This window comes from Notothenia coriiceps, unplaced genomic scaffold (assembly GCF_000735185.1).
Source record: "Notothenia coriiceps isolate Sejong01 unplaced genomic scaffold, NC01 NC01_scaffold00002820, whole genome shotgun sequence".
Classification (NCBI taxonomy): Eukaryota; Metazoa; Chordata; class Actinopteri; order Perciformes; family Nototheniidae; genus Notothenia; species Notothenia coriiceps.
In genome coordinates, this window is record NW_011335521.1 from 239,618 (window position 1) to 257,861 (window position 18,244).

Genomic DNA, 18,244 nt, shown 5'->3' on the forward strand with positions numbered 1-18,244 from the left:
AGAATTTTACTGCACGCTATGCATGGGGCCGCCTTGAGGGGGTTTCCCGACATGTCGTTTCAGATTGTCGTTGCTGTGGACCGTCTTAATACCTTGGAAAATGCCGTTTAATAGCCTTCATTTTCGTTAAATTGATTCATCAACTTTTAATACTTTTTAAGACCCCGCGGACACCCTGATTATTTCAATATTGTAAATAATTCAATGCCATAAAGCTATTCAGCCGAGGTCTACTGTTAACAAACTTATGTCAGAATGTAATTGCTTACTTCAGAGCAATGATGGCAATTGAGAAGTCTTAACCAACGCTGGTTAAATTAACATTTTCTAATCNTGTCTCTTCCTTGGAGGAGCAGCATCGCCCGGACTCGGCGGCTCCTCCGTGCAGAGAGTTTGCACTGCAGCGGTGTTTGTCAGCGACGTGCAGTCAGGAGAGGCACGGATTGGCCATCGGGAGAGTCGGGACTTAAACGCCGCGACTTTCTGGCTAGCACTTAGCATGTGGGACCGGACAGCTTTGATCCCCATCGACAGAGGTCATTTGACCTATCCCTGGCCCCCCTTGGTCGATTTTGATGATTGACATCTCTTTTTAACCGTTAGAGCCAATAGAATCGAGGGGAAGTTCCACATACACGTAAACCAAATGAGGAGTGAGAGTGACGCGTAGCCAGAATACCCAAAACAGGAAGCTGTCATACACTCTAGTAGCCATCATTAGCAGCATTAGCAGCTAGGGCTGTACCCTCAATTTCGTTATTCGGATATTCGTTTTTTTTCTTCAAATTGAACTTATTGAAAACTCCAATATCAACGTAAGAGCTTGTGCCTTTTCGGGGGGTTCTAACACTTAACCATAAACGTTGTCCTTTACTTTCTCCGCCTTTATATGTAGATATGACTTTTTCTCCGTTAATCTCCGTCACATTGTTTCCATAGCAACAACAACTTCCTGTCAACAGCGCTAACTCTCCTTCAAAATAAAAGCATGTCCATACAAAATAGGAAGCCAAGCCAAATTACATTTAAGACATATACAACTGCAACAAAAGAAACACAATGCAATATCCTTTTCAATTTCAAAGAACACAAATTGGGTTGTATACATTAATAAAAACTATAAAACAACAATACTGTAGAATAACAAAATGAATGCCGGGAATACACCGAAAAACATGTGTTGAAGCGGTTTGCTGCTGATTACTGGAAATGGTTTTGGAAATAAATGAGGACTGGTTCATTCCCAAATAAAAATGTTTTACCATATAGTCATCAACAGTTCCTCCACCACGTAATTAGCCAGGTGTTAAATGCACCCCTCTGCTGCAGCCCCCATCAACATACTTTAAACATTAGCATCAGAAGCAAACTAACCTGTTGGGACAGGGCCAGTCTCCTCCCTTGATGTCAAAGTTAGGTCCGCCTCCTCCTCCGCCGCCTCCTCCTCCTCCTCCACTGCTGCGGCCTCTGAAACCTGAAAGCAGAAAGCGAATGGTCAACACATTCTGGAGGGGAAATATTCACATGAGCACTTTTCAAAAATAGATATTTGACGCTTGGGGCAGCTCGATTTTTACACACCCCCACCTCCTCCACGTCCTCCTCCTCCTCCTCTTCCTGCGCCTCCACCTCCTGCTGCTCCTCCTCTCTGTGTGAACTCGGCTCTGCGGGTGGCAAACGATACTTTGAGAGTTTTCCCGTTAAACTCCTTGCCTGTGATGAAAAGACAAAGTATCCGTGAGAAGGATCCTGAACGTTTAGCAGGATTGATTTGAAAAATGTCCACTCACAACACTGGTCTTACCATCAAACCAGCTGATAGCAGCTTTGGCAGAGGGCGGGTCATCGAAGGACACGGTACATTCTCCCTTTGGCTGACCGGTGGCTTTATCCGTGTAGATGTTGATCATAAGCAGGCCAGTCTTTTTGTTCAACTAAAATCACAAAATGACGACAGGAGTCTCAGTGGATATTCTGCTCAACACGATGAAAGAATATATTTGTTCAGGTTTCTTCCATACCTTGATGATTCCTATTTGCTTGAAGTAGTCACCAATTTCCTGAACTGTGGCGTCTTCTGACAGTCCCTGGACAAAAATGGTGTTGTTGTCAGAGTTGTCCTGATCATCTGTGGAAGAGATAGACAGAGAAGACCGCAGCAGTGATTAGATATGAGATCAACTGTGTCCATCGAAAGGCGGAAATAAAAAGCAACGACTTCACAAATGATCATATCTGTATGCGATGCCATGGCAACTCTTGGAAGGCTGCATTACCATCTAAATGCATAAGAGCCAAAGTAAGCAATACTTATAACAGGGTATATGCAGGAATCCTGAAGTCAAATGTAATACCTTTTAAGACCTTTTTTAAGACCCTTTCCACACATTTTAAGACCTCATCTCCACTTCGAGTTTTAACCTACACTTGGCGACACTTTACCTCACATTTACCATATACAGCAGGGTTATTCAATTAGTTTGGAATGGGGGCCGGTTGATGAAAATGATCCAAAGCCAGGGGCCGGGAAAAAGATGGCTTGAAATATGAGCAATCATATTAACAGCTTCAGATACAGTAAATACTACAACAGCATAGTGGAGTGCATATATTGTGTTTAATTAAATCAAACAACATAGCCCCAAGGCCTTTATAGATCTAAATGGCAAGTTCAGAACTCAGTAGGCCTACATGTGACGCTAATTTAACCATCAACATCATTTCATTTGATTTAGGTGCAATGATCTAATCATTCACGCAGAGATGCAATAAATGACAGGAGTTGTCACTACAGTAGCTAGTAGGTGGGTTCGAAACCCGATCCCGCGGAAGTTTTCAGGCAATGTCTTCCCCTCTCTCTCAATTTAACATCCTCTCTGGAATAAAGGCACTCTGGCCCAAAAAAAAAAAAAATTAGATTACTTTTTAACATTATACTCAAAGGGCCAGTAAATATCACCCCGGGGCCGGATTTGGCCCGCGGGCCACCAATTGGATAGCCCTGATATACAGTATTGATTTTCCCTCCAACTATTTGGACGCAAACTTGCATTTTCCCGTAACGATGTTTAACAACCGGCGTAAACGGACCTTCGCGCGCTATCAAGCAGTGAGCGTGCGATGTCCTGTTCAGACGACGTCCAATCCAACAGGATGCCATAAATAAACTACACAGAATCACACTACACACCTACGCCATGATTACATTCAGGCAGACTTTAGAATAAAACCTCTTTGGACAATTTATACACTTATTGAAAACAAGCTACAAAATGTAATACCTTGGAAAATGCTCTTTAATAGCCTTAGTTTTCACTAAATTGATTGATCAACTTGTAATACTATTGAAGACCCTGCGGACACCCTGTATAACTCATTGCCGTTTGTACTGCTTATTTGCAGAAACACAATAATTATATTGGATTAACTTCAAGTTAAGATTCTTACCGTGTTCATCCCTTGAGTCCAAGTCTCGAGAGCCTGTAAAAACAGAGAAAAGGTGGAAGAACTTGAGCAAATAAATGTAAGAAACTGTCGCACGGTTTCACACAAACAATTATTAACTTCATCCCTACCAATGCATAATGATAAAGGAAATTAAAGAATGTCCATGTTTACAGCTTTCTGATGGGTGTTTTCATACCGTTGCATCACATACCAACACCGTGCAACAAGAACAGAATCGTTCTGGTTTTGTTTTTTTTGAGCTTACACCAGAAATGAAAACCACCAAAACCTTCTTCGTCCTGGGAACTGCTGTCAGTTACTATCAGCCCTCGTTTTCATGCAACAAATACCATTATTTTACAACTCAGGCTCCTGTTCTTTACCGTATGTGAAGTACTTTAAGAGAAACCCTGCTAAGAATAATAGGTGGAGTCCCATGAGGTCTGGACATGAAAATGGTGGCATTCACTGAGGTTTGTTTTTTTAATCCCCCCTTTTTCTTTTTTGCTAACTCAAGTTCTTTCCTCCCCCACCGACACAGTTCTGATGCTCGTCACTTACCACCGTAATTTTTGTAGCCACCACGGTCACCACCTCTGCAGAGGAAAAATTGGAGATATGATGGCTTTTCCTTTGTCCCAACTGAGAGCTCAAAGCTCCACTACATCCCCATCAGTATGCACTCCCGCCAGGGTGTGCGACTATGGTGGAAATGTCTCAAACGAGGAATGAGTTAGTCTTTGACATTAGAGATCATTGAACAGACGACTAGTAAAGCTCTGACTGAATAATCGGGTATACGGTTGAAGACAATACTCACATCGGTGTCACCGTTTACAAGAAATGTTTTTTTTTCATTTACATGACCAAATTGGATACCAAGGGCCGGAAAACCAGCTGAATTTTCTTTCTTTTTTTAACACGAGAAGCCAAATTGGTGTGAAGGGGTGTAGCGACTGATAAGCAATCTTCCACATAGAGCATTTATGAGATCCTTTAACTGAGGTCCAAGTTTTAGTTCAATGAACACCTGTAGTATAAAATGTAGATCCATGTTAACACAACACACATGTTCGCCATCGTCAAATACACAACACTTGTATGAAACCTGTTGAATGTGAAGCAGCTGAAGATGTAGCTCCAGGTCTAATAGCATCGTTTCAGTGGCGTTTCCAACATGTGGTCCTTGAGCACAACAAACACCAACATTGATAATCTGGCATTTCATAGAAGTATGGCTCCTGGAGATTTAATTTTAAAAATATCAAGAAAAAAAAATATGTCTTCCCTCTAGGTCAAGGTCAACTGATAACATTTATACAGGAAAAACTCATCACAAATAAAAAATGGCTTTCACTGGTTTTACGACCAATAATATGAGGCAAATAACCGCCAGTAGTGTGGAGCAACATTTGGAGTTCTTGGATAGTAACAAAGTCTGCACCCCCAGAAGTAAATAAATGCTTTACTTGTACGCAAGGGCAACACAAATATCGCTTAAACTGTGAAGGTTAAAAGGACCCTTTCATGGTAATGTGTGCCATTGTTCTCCTTGCAGAATATTTCACAGCCTCTCAAAATGGCTCTCTTCCCGTTTGAAAGACTGTTCTGTTGAAGGATGGACCAAACCTGTATGCAATTCTGGGATAATACGTCTGTATAAACTGGTCTCGGGTGTCTAAGAGCTGCAAATTGGGGGGGAATATTCAAGGTGGAAACTTTCCATGGGAATTAAATAAGCGTAAAGTAAAAAAAGACAGGGGTCATTTGCTGAGAATGTGTTGACCATGACATGTAAGATAAAGTCCACACTTTTTAACCACACCATTTTGCCAAACAACTACGTAGTTTATTTTTAATAGAGCGTGAAATTGTCTAAAAGGTTAACAAATGTTTTACATTAAGAATGAAAGAAAGATGTATTAATTAAAAACACTGTAGTTAGCATGCTCATTCAAGCTATATTCAACATGTTAACGTCTAACTAGCAAACACTAGCATAATATGACACCAACGTATAAACTGTACCTTGCTTTAGGTTAGGTTCTGATGATTACATATGATAATATAATGCATTCACTTTAGTAATATAATTAAAACTTACATGAACGCATGGAGTCCTTTGGCTGTGAGCTACATGTTTGACAGGAGCATGCACTGAGCATGCAGAGGGTTATGAGATTAACCAAATGCTGGCGAACAATCAGTTCATGTTATATAAGAGTGTGCTGTTGAATATAGTCCGTGGTTACTATTTAATAAGAATTGATCTACTATAAAACCTGGTGTTGCTTTTTAAGTGCATTACCCCCTCGAATAGCATTCAAATAAAATTCTGATTAATGGAAATATGCAAAATTCTCAAACTTAACTTCCCGACCCTTTGCAACCCTAGTTGTGCTTTTCAAGCTCCTTTCTCTAAGCCTAAAGATAACAGGTAGATCCTCCTAACCTCTCAATAACCACCATTTATGCGATTAGCGATTGGACCTTAACAGCAATGTTGATTAAATACATCCATGTGTTTCATTTAAATTAAATCAGCCTAAAAAATCTGAAGTCTGAAAGGTGAGGCACCTGGAGCGCAGACAAGGTTTACCCATGTGATCTGTCACATTGGAGGAATCCAGTTTGAGAAAGAAAGAAAAAAAGATTTACATTTTTCTTTTTTTGTACCTGTTTTGGGATCTGGAGCACTAAGCAGATGACTGGGGAAATCTATGTGGGTCTAAGTAGTTGATGAGTGACGATGTGTGGACAGGTCATGTCTCATTTCACAGTGTATAGGAGGTACCTTGGGGGCAGTGGCAGTATGCAACTTACCCCATACCAGGAGGTCCTCCTCTTCCTCCACGGTCGTATCCACTACCGCGGTCGAATCCACCACCACTGCCACGGTCGTATCCACCGCTGCTGCCACGGTCATAGCCACCACCGCTGCCACCACCCCCACGGCCTCTGTAGCCCCCTTCTCCATCCGCACGGTCTCCCTGGTCACGTCCAAACCTCGAACCCTGACCCCCTCCTTCACCTGGTGTGCAGAAAGCCTTATTGAGTCACTACCCAAGTTCACTTATGAGTAAAGCAAATGTGTTTCATGGCTTTTCATGTCGCACACAGTTGCCTGGCAAATGAGCAGGTATTGTCGCAGCCACAGTGTTCAAGTTAGATTAGGCACATTTCTGACCCTCTGGAAAAAAGGGCACTATTCTGACAATCTGGAAAAAGTCATTAAATGGAATTCCCACTCACAGAAATCCCAGAGAAGAACTAATTAAAAAAGATATTTACACCTTTACATTCTTGTGAATAATTGCTGCTCCATAAAGAGCCATTTATAAACAATTAGAAACACACATCTTATATTCATACTAAATGGTTGAATTTAGTAGCTCTAGATTTGAAGTATAAAAATGTTTTTGCAGAATTAAATGTTCATAAGAAGAGTAACAATTATGACAGGGGTAGACATGAAGGGTAAAATCACTGGCCCCACCATTGTAACCACTGGCCCGGAGCATTCGTCCAAAACAAAAAAAACGACTTATAATGAAAAGAATTAACACATTTGTTGCAATAGTAATTTATGCACTAACTACATTACTACTTGTACTACAACATCTGAATCATCAGTTCTTCCTCATTTTCCTCAATTGTTCATATTTGGTTTATTAAAATAATTATATTGTGGTCATTGTTAAAAAATGTCTGCTATTATTATTATTATTATTAGTATAATGCACTTTCTGCCTTCCTGTCATTAGGAGTTAGACATGTAATGGCTATGTAATTGATTAGATTAGAACCTTCATTCTCCTAAACTGCTGGGACATTTCCCTATAGCCAATACCTTTTATATTTTCTACTCTTCACTTACTTGTCAGCATAGGTCGGCATTGATGTACAGAGCCGACAGAAGACCTTGTTTATATTGGCATCATATTGAGAGGTGCAGTGACGCGTCCTAAAACCAGGAAGTAAGCTGCTGGTTCCCTCGACAAAAAGCAATGGGATTTCTCCATAGGGTTTTGGAAAATAGCTGGAAATAAGGTCTGTGGAAAAACAAACCTGTTTGATAAATGCACGTTTTGTTCAGCCGGATAATCTCCACATGTCTACCCTACTTTTATAATTTTCGAATCATAAATCTAATCGATAGATTATAAAAGGGTTTTAGGACGCGTCACTGCACCACTAGAAGCCAACTCCATCGATCAAGCTGGCTAAAACCTTCTCTCCCTCTTCTTCTCATACTCCCTGTCACTCTCCTTTAACTCCTCCGGTGACTTTCTTTTATTTGAAGATTGTTTTTTGCCCGGCGCTTGGCCGGTTACCGCTGGTATTAAAATCATTTTGGCGAATGGTTGAGTGGCGCGATTGGGAGTCTGCTCGCGCTGCGCTTCGAAGCAAACAGCTGTTTGCTTTTCACCCAACAACGACAACCGCCTCACGAAACCTTGTAGCGTTAATAAACGAAACAATTTAACTAAATTGCTAGTCAAAATACCAATACCACAGGACAATTTCTTTTTTTTAAGCAATATTTTTAGTGGCCCGAGCGGGCAAGTGGAAAGTACGTTATGCTGGCCCGGGGTGTCTAAATAGTGCTTCCGGGCNTTGTAGCGTTAATAAACGAAACAATTTAACAACATTGCTTGTCAAAGTACCTATACCACAGGACAATTTTTCTTTTTTTTAAGCAATATTTTTAGTGGCCCGAGCGGGCAAGTGGAAAGTACGTTATGCTGGCCCGGGGTGTCTAAATAGTGCTTCCGGGCAAGCGGGCCATTTATAATGTCGAGCCCTGTATGACATATATAGTTCCTTGAAAGAAAAGTAATTGTCTATGTACACGTGAGCACATTTGTGTTGATTTGTGAATGCTTCCAGACAACAGAAGTAGTCCCAACATGAACACAAGTTATTTCTACCTTCGCTCCATCTACCATAGCTGCTGCCACCTCCTGGTGCTGCGGGTGCTGCTGCTGCTGGTGGTGGTGGTCCTCCTCGGCTCTGGCCTCCATAGGAACTCTGTCCATAGCTGTCTCCACCTGGAGCCTGGCTGCCATAGGAGCTTTGCTGCCCGTAAGACGACGATTTGTTGCCATACCTTGAAGTGGTTTGAGCAAAAAACTAAGTTGTAAATATTGGTCTCAATTGGTCATTTTCATCTTTGATCAGAACGGTAAGACAGGAAGTTGTCATTAATTAGTCGTTTCTGGTATTGTTCAATAATGCTAGATCAATTATAGGTGAGAATGCATGTTACTAAGCTATTGTGACATAGAAAAGGTCTTACCCAGAGGAATCTTGCCCGTACGCATCAAAGCTCTGTTCCGGAGGAGGTTGGCCATAGCCTCCTGACAAAGACAATTCACAAGTGAGAAAGATACTTCTTTGAGATCAATTGTATAATTCTATTTATTGTACTTTTCTATTTGTATACCTTCACATTAACAAATATCATCTGAACACGACTTTTGAAAACACCATGAATATACAACTTTCAATTTAACTGAACAAATTCCATCAGAGATATTCTCATAGTTTGGACTGAAAAAGGTTTACATTTTGAGCAAGAATTTAATGACTTAAGATGCATTATCGCAATGTATTATTCAAAGCTGTTCAGCAAATTGACACAGTAGACATGACCGTACCTTGTGTTGCAGCGCCTGGTGCAGCGCCTGGTGCAGCGCCTGCACCTGGCTGTCCATAGCCAGGGTAACTCTGTCCATTTCCTTGTCCATAACCCTGTCAATCAGAACGCTTGGGTTTTCAGATTATGATTTTTAAAAAACAACAAAATTGAATGATAAAGATTACAGCAAACAGGCTGGTGGTAAATTGGGAAAGGGTCTTACCTGTCCACTCTGCTGACCGCCGTATGACCCATAGCTTCAAAACAGAAGACAAACGCAGTTAGCTTGTGGTTTGAGATACATTGAAACACTCTATTGAGTCGTTGGTATAAATGTTCAGGGGAAATGTGCCAAATGTTATTTTGAGGTCCAATCAATGCTTACATTTATTTGAATAAACAATACATTATTCAGTGCATGCTGCGTTGACAGCCTAAGCATTGGCCTCTCTGCTGCATTTAATCTCTGTCTCATAGTTTAGATGCTATTTACTCTGGTAGGAAAGGAACATCATCTTAACACAAGGAGAGTAGAAGGCTAAAATAGCCTATGGGTCCCTCATACCACTAACTAGGTCAGTGTCATGTGACAACACATTGTGCAGCCCATTTCTTTTTTTAATATAACACACTGAGGAATGTGTTGCTTTAAATGACTAAATATGCCACAAACACTCCTTGGACGTCATAAAAAGTCTTGAGTACATCATTTATTTGAACCCTGATGTCCTGTGTTCATACTAGATGCAACTTCATTAGCAGATCATTCAAAAATAACTAATTCAATAATGAATTTCTCTTTGTCACCATTTTATGTTAGCGTAAATTACAATATTAAAAAGGTGTTAAACTGACAAAACAAGACATTTAACACATTGGGCTTAGAAAAAGTGTCTCATCAAGTATCTCAGACCTTTTATAGAGCAAACCATTACATTTAGATAATCAGGAGTTCAATATATACCAAATATATTCCCTTTAAACACTACCATAATTTATCTCCAATTGCTCCTGCATAACTTGTGTTCAATTTGGTTTATGGGCCTACTATGATTTATTTATGTTACTATATAGTTATCTGAAGCTCATGTATAATTATTTATATTGTTGTGCTGCTGCAACACCAACATACAAATAATCAGAAATGGTTTAATGACCAAAAAGGTTTAAACATACAAGGAATTTGCTTTGGAGTAAAATGGTGCATACAAAAACACAAAGAAAAACATGTTGATGAAGAAAGGAGCTAACCATAGTACTGTTATAAAAAGCTATCCAAAAACTGTTTTAACCACAATTGTAACACAAAATATAGGTAAGGAATAGGGTATAGTGAAATAAAATAATATATTGCCACTACCTCTGTGAGCCACCGTAGCCTGAATCTGAAAGAGAAACAAAACAGGGTTGAATCTTGCAAAAATAACAAAGTGACTATATGCACTGCTAGCTTGATGGCAGAAAATAGGGCAACCGAAGGCCCGTACCCACGCCAACCCACCAAAAATGGCGGTCAATTCGCTTTAGGCTAACTCTTGAAACGAGACAAACTACGAAATGTGCACACATGCTGTCCATACCCGGTATGATTATCTTTACATCAACCCATATTAAATGCAAATATTGCCAAAGTATCTTTAAACTAGATGTGTGTACGTTTCGTGTCTCGTTTGGCAGGAAAATATAAGCATTGATATAAACAAAGACGCGTTCATGCTAGCACCTCAAGCTAACTACGACTAGGCCCTTTTCACTCTGCGGTTCACACATATTATAGATTGTTGGCACATTCATGGGGGTTTAAAGGAGTGCAACCAAGTGTCATACGGGAGTTAACCCCCTTGTGGAAACAAATGTAGTCAAACACACGGCAAAGCTAACTTTGTTCTGTTATTGAAAGATGTTCCAGGAGATAGACGGAGCCCTCCATGGCCTCGAGGTTAACTGCTAATGTAGCTCCTATGCTATTCGTTTGACTTTTTATTAGCCTAGTTTATACAAAAAAACAATGCAAACAATGATAAACAGACAAAGGACATGTTGGCTTACCAGTGGCCATTCTGTGACGTTGTATATATAGTTAAAATACAATGAAGTGTGTTTCTTCTGATTAGCTGATAAAAACGCTGGTTGAATGTACGCAGCGCCACAGAATTGAGCCGATCACTCTGCGACAGTTCCCTTAATGCTGCTCTTCTTCTTCCTGTTGGAAACACTGCTCCTATTCAACGAGAATTCACAAGGCCGCCACCTGCTGTCTTACATCGGGAGATATCAGTTCAACATGTGTCAATAGTTGAATTTGTCTTACTATTTTTCTTATTGTCCCTTTTTTTATAACAATATAATATTCTACTTTATTTCCCTTTTTTATTTGTATTGTTTTCCTTTAGCTTTTCATTGATTCCGTATTGTATTTCCTTTTTGCCCTGGAAATTACCTTTTTAATCCTTCCTTGAAACCTGAATTATGTGTGTACACATATACGTGTGTATATAAGAATATGCTGAATTGATATTCACTTTTTTCTATCCCTAAAAACTAAAGGATCATCTTGTTTATGCAAGTCTAGCCCACTATTAACATTGTTAAATAATGAATGCATTAATATTATGTACTGTATCTTAAAGGCAAGATGATCAGATAATTGTACTTGATGTGTGCTTATGTCTAGAAAAAGTCATAGCCTATCACAATCTAAAAAGCATTACATTTGTTTTAGTTAACTTGAAATATTATTAAATTATTTGTAATTTCTTCGTTTTAATGCATGATTAACAATGTCTAACTTTCTCCTGTACCCTTACTGCATGACTCTCAACCTCTTTTGTTGGGGTTCTCTACCGTTTTACTTTTGTGGGTTTGAAAAAGTGTGTTGACATCTTTAAAACACAGAAATTCTCGTTTTTCTTTAATCCATTGGGATGCACAGTCATTTGATTGAGTTTTGTTTTTGATTTGTAACTGTTTTGTTTTTTTAACTGACATGATTTGCCCTTTTCATGTGCTTCATTAAATAAACTATTTTTAAAAAATCTAAAAAAGTAAAGCTTTATGAAAACTATTTGATCTAACAACCGGCTTTATCATGCCAGTCATCATAACAGATTTAGTTCAGATCACATGCACTCATACGTCATTACGCTGGCTTCTGGGAACAGGCTGCTGACGGTAAGGTCACTCATGATTACAACACAATTAAAACAAACACTGAAGCTCTGTTTGATTCAATCTCTCAACATTACCGCCTCATGAGTATTAGAATGATGGATCTGAAACCTCATGTCTTATAACATGGAGGAAAGATGGTTGAGATAAAATGTCAAAGTAAATAAGATTGTAGAAGAATTATGCAATCATAAAGTTCAACCTTATTTAATCACAAAAAAGCCAATAAATTATTCCAATTTTATTCATTAAAAAAATGCATGCCTTGAAAATATCAAATAATTACATCATAAAGTGGAAAGACAAATAAGTCACAGTACTGGCTAAAGTGACTTTCTACCACGATGAAAGCATAGACGAAGACACGTTATCGAGTTAGTACAGCGTCAGGGTTTTATATGCTAACTTATAAGGCAGTGTAAAAAAGGCACAGGCTGCACTTCAAATGGTCCGCTGACATCTTCAAACTCCTTTTATTCACACAAAAAGATTGCGATGAGCACCGGCTGACAGAATCTGGGAGATGCATGAACTGTCCTGATATTTCTCGGTCATTTTCTCCATGTAGTGGTGCATAATGTGATAAGACAAAATTAACATTTCACACCTCGCAAACAACCACCATTTGGGAGGCCAGATATGATTTCCAAGACATTTCAAATTAACATTTTACAAATATTACAGGGAGCCTACAGTTCATTTTTCATTACTTTTAAAGACCTGCTTTTATGGAAAATAAGTTGCACATGCTGACGTGCATTTTTCTATAAATGATCTTTTCATTTGCATCACTTTTTGTACCTCTCCAACAGCAATGTTTGCATATCAGGCACAATCTCTTCCAAAGATAATGGCATACTTAGCATAATTGTACCAATGAGGCTAGTTTGTTATATCAACAAGTTTACTTACCAAATTTTCATATATGTTCAAAAACATTTATTATATTTAAAGTTATTTCCGAAGTACTACAGGACGAGCTCTGAGAGAAGCTGAAGTAAGCACCCTATCATGTATAAAGCGTCCCTTTTCTCTCTTTGCAACAGGAACAGACAACGCTCCAAATGTTCACATATAATCCAATATTACCAGTTGAGGAGTTATAACAGTTAGATTAAAGTTAATATATGGCAAACTGAAGGACCTTCTATGTTTCCGATTGAAATATTTCCATGTTCACAGTGGACTTATATCATGTACATTCAGAGCTGCATGTCCATAATGTTTGATAACAGCCAATCACACAAATCGAGTCATGTATAGAGGATCTTAAATCAGACCATAGATTTGTCTCCTAAAACAGGCTGCGTCCCAGATACATAATGTAGTATACTTATGAAATACAGATCAAACTGCTGAATGTGTTTATCAACTAAACCTGCTGAGGTAGTGTTTGCCTCACAATCATGTGCTACTGTTGCTCCCTTGACTAGGGAGATGAACAGTTCTTTAATGGTTTTATATTTAGTCATGATAAAACGAGACACACAATAAAAATAGAACATTTAAAACCACTCGAGCAGTGAGTCTGAGGCTCTTTAAGTCCAGACATCCTGTGAGTAGCGTCCCTTGGTCATCAGTTTCTTGACGTAATCTGTGGCCTGTGTGCGCGTCATGCTTCCCAGCTCCTCCGCGATGTCCTGGAGGGCCGTCTGCACATCCTTAGCCATGTTCTTCGCGTCCCTAGATCAGGAGAAAGATCACGTCAGATTAAAGTCCTCTTTAGGGGTGTTCTGGTGTTACTTTTTCATATTGCTAATCCATCTATTGTAGGATTTTTCCCTTTACTTGTATCTGTTTTTGTAAAAAAAAAAGATCATACTGTTTCCATTTACTGGAGTATTTAGCACTTGAATCAAAAAAGTAATTATCAGCCGGCAACAGTGCATCTACAACTTGGTGGACGTCCTTTTCTTTTGATTCCTAAATGCTGGCAATTAAAAACAATTCTTATTATTCCACTAGGCCATAGTTCAGTAACAGGCGGACCGCGGTCCGGACCCAGACGCCAACCTATACGGACCCGGACCTATAATCAATACATTAATAGGGGATTTACATTTTGACAAGGCGATTCTATTTTAACCGCTGCCGAGAAAGAGACGAGTGAGCGATACAGGGAGAGAAACACAGAAGAAGAGAGAGACGAGAGAAGCGGAGAGGAGAGAGCGGTGAATTGTCCGACCGGCCCACTTCGGTAACGGCCCACCGGGAAGACTCCCGGTATTCCCAATGGCCAGTGCGCCCCTGCCTGAAATATATTTTTGTATTATATATTATTATTAAAAACTAAATAATCAATTATTTAGCTTCAGGGAAGAAAAAGAAAAAAGATGTGGAAAAAAAGTTTTTTGTTAGTTTTTAGTCGGCAACTTTTAACGTGACACACGTGACAAGTAACTGATACGGCACAAACACGTATCTCGGAATTCTTTCTCACTAAAAACGCTAAATCTGCTAAAAAGATTGAAATAAAGGATGCAGGGGCAGGGCATTATTACGCAGAATCTGTGTAATATGTAGCCAGGAATTAGCAATGCCTTGATAGCCTATGCGTGCGTGCGTGCGTGTGTGTGTGTGTGTGTGATCGCGCTTTTGTGCGTGCTCTATTATATAGTGCCCGTAATAGCGTGCACTGGAGTCCGTTGTTATGCACTGTGTGTGTGGTTTTGCTCGGTTTATGTCAACGTCACCCCCCTTGCGTAATTACCACATCGGACAGCACCTCAGCACCCCCACTCAAAATACCTTCCCACGCCTCTGATCCACCAGGATCAAAATTCAAACTAAATGTCGTTCCAGGCTAACCAATGAGCACCTGCATGTGTATGAGAATGGCCCTGACACCATTTCAGCCCAGATCTAAACTCTTGGCAGGACAAGCTCAAACTCAATTCTCGCACTGAACAAAAAAAAAAGAGTGAGGGCTGCAATATAAGAGGGAAAGAAAGAGAAACTGTTCAATTGTTATGATGTATAAAGACTGATATTGTTCTATAATCGTCTGAAACTGTTAAGTCATGATGTGACACGGTTAACAAAGAGAAAGAGAAACTCAAGCTGCTGCTACACAATTTATTTTATTTATCAAAAATTAAGCACTTTTAACATCCACACATTTTCAAAAGCTATTTTATTTATTTTCTTGCAGCCCGAGAGGTACACACATATCCACAGTATTTACTGTATATCTGTATAGGTCAATGTTAATTGACAACAAATATTGTTGTTTTTGAATTGTACTTTCTTTCTTTGATTGGCAGTCAGCTGTTGATTACATGCAGACGTTGATAAAGCTACAGGCTACTTCAATATATATCAGACTAATTCATAAAGCAAGTTAGACATTTTGATGTTCCGGACCTTTGCATGGGGAGATTTTCTCTAACTGGACCTCGTTGAATTTTAGTTGAATACCCCTGCACTAGGCGGTGCCAAAGCACCAAAGATAAAGCGGGGTTCCATTATCAAGCAAGCATTTCCTCCCCAGTGTACGTTCCCAATTCCTTTGAATCAAATGATCACAAATAAACATCCACATCACTTCAAGTGTTCCAATATTCGACAACTAAATGCAGTATATGAAAGTTCGATCTTTTATTATAATACATTAAATGAAAATGTTTTGCTGTTCAAATGTGTTAATTACCCGCAGACGTAGATATGAGCGTTGTCTGAGTGAATCAGCTTCCAGAGATGCTCCTTACTATTCTTCAGGAGATGCTGCACGTACACCTTTATTTTTGAAAATGGAAAGAGGAAACGTTGTTCAGAATGTGCATCATATGTGTATTTGCAAAAGATTCTGAAACATCACATTCAAAGAATTGTCAATGACTTTCCAGGCCCAATTCCCTCAAATGCAAGGACCATACACAACGTAATTGAGTTAGAGATCAAGTTCTTATCAATTTGCTGCAGGCTTTGCATTGGGCCATGCATGTCCCAAAGATATTTAACTAATGTTAAGTAAACAATTACCAATATTAATGAATAACACAACATGAAGTTCGGCTCTAAAGACACTAAGAGCAGTCCTACCTTCTGCTCCTGGTCTCTGGAGAAGGCGATGTTGAGCTGCGTTAGAACTCCTTTCTTCTCCGCTGCCTCCAGCTCCTCCTGGTAGATATAATCCTCGTTCTTATATCTGCAGCCGAAATACAACACAGTTTCTCCAACCTCCTTTCCTAAAAGGAAACAAAAAAACAATGGTTATTTTTCAGATTCAGATATTTCATTCAGCTCCTCTAATAAGTTTAAAAAAAAGTTTAACTGATCGAGTCTGTTTTACAAATGACAATTCCTACTGAACTAACAAACAGGTCTGTCTTCAGAGTAACAGGAAGCAGGCTAATAACTGAACTAAGTTCATTAAAGCACTGACTGCCTGTACCCATTAACCCTTCAATGCTTTAAAAAATGTGTTTTGCTGTGGGCAGTGTGGTGACACACATATTTGATTACATCTGTGTAATTTATTGTGTTCCTTCTTTGTCAAAAGTATCTATAAACACCTTGTTCTTTGAGCCAGCCTCTCTCCTGGATGAATCCCATGAAGGGAGCGATGCCTGTCCCAGGGCCGATCATGATCACGGGGTTGGTGGCTTTGAAGGGAAGGCGGAACTGAGACTTGCGGATGAACATGGGAACAGTGGACTTGTGTCCGTTGTCTGTGGCCAGTTTGTTCTTCAGCCAGTTGGTGGCGACTCCCTTGTTAGTGCGGCCCGTCGGGGTCTCGTACTCCACCACCACCGCACAGATGCTGATGCGGTCGGGGTGAACCTGCAGAACAGGAGAGAGTTACCAATATACTTTAAAGCACTGAATGGTTCAGGGCGAAAAAACAGTTCTGATATTCTGCTACATCATTCTTCGTAACTCTCACGTCATCTTGAATCAGTATGCCATCTGTCCCCAGAGTCAAAACTAAACAAGTTGAAGCAGCGTTCAGTTATTGTGCTCCATTCATCTGGAACAAACTACCAGAAACCTGCAGGTCTGCTGCAACTCTCACTGCTTTTATATTTAAGGCTGAAGACTTTGCTATTTGCCACCGCCTTCTATGAAATTCAACTATTCATATTTGACACTGCACTGTAACATGTCTTCTGTTTTTTTATTTCTGTCTTATTCTAGTTTAGCTTGTCTTGTTTGATATTGTCCAGGCTTCTTTAATGACTGTTTCTAAAAGTATTTATAGTATGTCACCTCTTTCATTATATCTTAATGCATATAACGCACACCGAATTACTTTGCTTTTGAAATGGGCTGTATCAAGAAACTTTCATTGCCTACTGCAATTCTCTGATATGAACAGCATTGTTGCTGCAGGTAACCATGTCAGTAATGAAGTGTTAAACAGTTCTGAAACCGCGATCCAAACAGGAAGTTACCTTTGAGGAAGATGCGATGGAATAGTAGCGAGCCTGGAGACGAGGCAGCAGCTCACACAGGTGGTCAACGGGAGGCCTCAAAGACGGCATGTCCTCCAGGATGGCCAGGATGTTCCTACAGGCTCCCTGCACCCAACTGTGGTAAAGGGCCTGGAGAGGGGAAGCATCAAAAACACAATAGGATGAAGAATCAGAGGTGGAGAGGGTTGACAAACTCACAGACATGGATGAGATGCAACAGAGCTTCTCTTAGGGCCTGTGTCCACATAGAGCCTTTTTATGGCAAGGCGGTGTGAGGAGTCTCCTCCCAGTATTTAATAAAAAAAATATTAAACAATTTCCCAGGTTTTTTATTGTTTATATTGAAATATGTCAACCACATATCAATGCTGTTGACAGACGTACTTTTTTTTCCAAAAACAAGCTTCTCCTTTAATTTCCAGTTACGTCACCGGCCATTTTTTAAAACTTGAAATACTCTTAAATCAAAGTGCTCGGAGCAGCCGCACAAAAAAGACTCCACACTCGATAAAGGGGCTAGGTACAGCGGTTAAAAAAAAAAGAAGAAGAAGAAGGCACTATGTTGACATGAACC

The 18,244-nt window shown here is 39.7% G+C and overlaps 2 protein-coding genes across 8 annotated transcripts in view; both read right to left on the bottom strand.

The window, feature by feature from the left end:
• taf15 (TAF15 RNA polymerase II, TATA box binding protein (TBP)-associated factor) overlaps positions 1-11,283 on the bottom strand; it is a 13,922-nt gene extending 2,639 nt beyond the window's left edge. The window contains exons 1-13 of one of the 5 annotated variants that reach the window (XM_010765866.1): positions 11,138-11,283; positions 10,449-10,473; positions 9,312-9,345; positions 9,108-9,201; positions 8,747-8,807; positions 8,394-8,557; positions 6,271-6,478; positions 4,009-4,043; positions 3,448-3,480; positions 2,022-2,128; positions 1,805-1,934; positions 1,582-1,713; positions 1,375-1,474 (exon numbers count right to left, since the gene is read on the bottom strand). In XM_010765866.1, coding sequence (XP_010764168.1) covers positions 1,375-1,474; positions 1,582-1,713; positions 1,805-1,934; positions 2,022-2,128; positions 3,448-3,480; positions 4,009-4,043; positions 6,271-6,478; positions 8,394-8,557; positions 8,747-8,807; positions 9,108-9,201; positions 9,312-9,345; positions 10,449-10,473; positions 11,138-11,147 — 1,133 coding nt within the window. In that variant the 5' untranslated portion in view covers positions 11,148-11,283. Of the gene's footprint in view, positions 1-1,374; positions 1,475-1,581; positions 1,714-1,804; positions 1,935-2,021; positions 2,129-3,447; positions 3,481-4,008; positions 4,044-6,270; positions 6,479-8,378; positions 8,558-8,746; positions 8,808-9,107; positions 9,202-9,311; positions 9,346-10,448; positions 10,474-11,137 lie in introns of all 5 variants that reach the window. The other 4 variants (XM_010765865.1, XM_010765864.1, XM_010765868.1 and 1 more) reach the window with 4 other exon arrangements.
• A 1,199-nt stretch (positions 11,284-12,482) lies between these two features.
• The window catches only part of porb (P450 (cytochrome) oxidoreductase b), a 23,614-nt gene continuing 17,852 nt past the window's right edge, over positions 12,483-18,244 (bottom strand). For all 3 annotated transcript variants that reach the window (XM_010765869.1, XM_010765870.1, XM_010765871.1), the window contains 5 exons: positions 17,650-17,799; positions 16,771-17,038; positions 16,298-16,443; positions 15,906-15,991; positions 12,483-13,939 (listed from right to left, as the gene is read on the bottom strand). In XM_010765869.1, the coding sequence (XP_010764171.1) occupies positions 13,795-13,939; positions 15,906-15,991; positions 16,298-16,443; positions 16,771-17,038; positions 17,650-17,799 (795 nt within the window). In that variant the 3' untranslated portion in view covers positions 12,483-13,794. The remainder of the gene's footprint in view (positions 13,940-15,905; positions 15,992-16,297; positions 16,444-16,770; positions 17,039-17,649; positions 17,800-18,244) is intronic.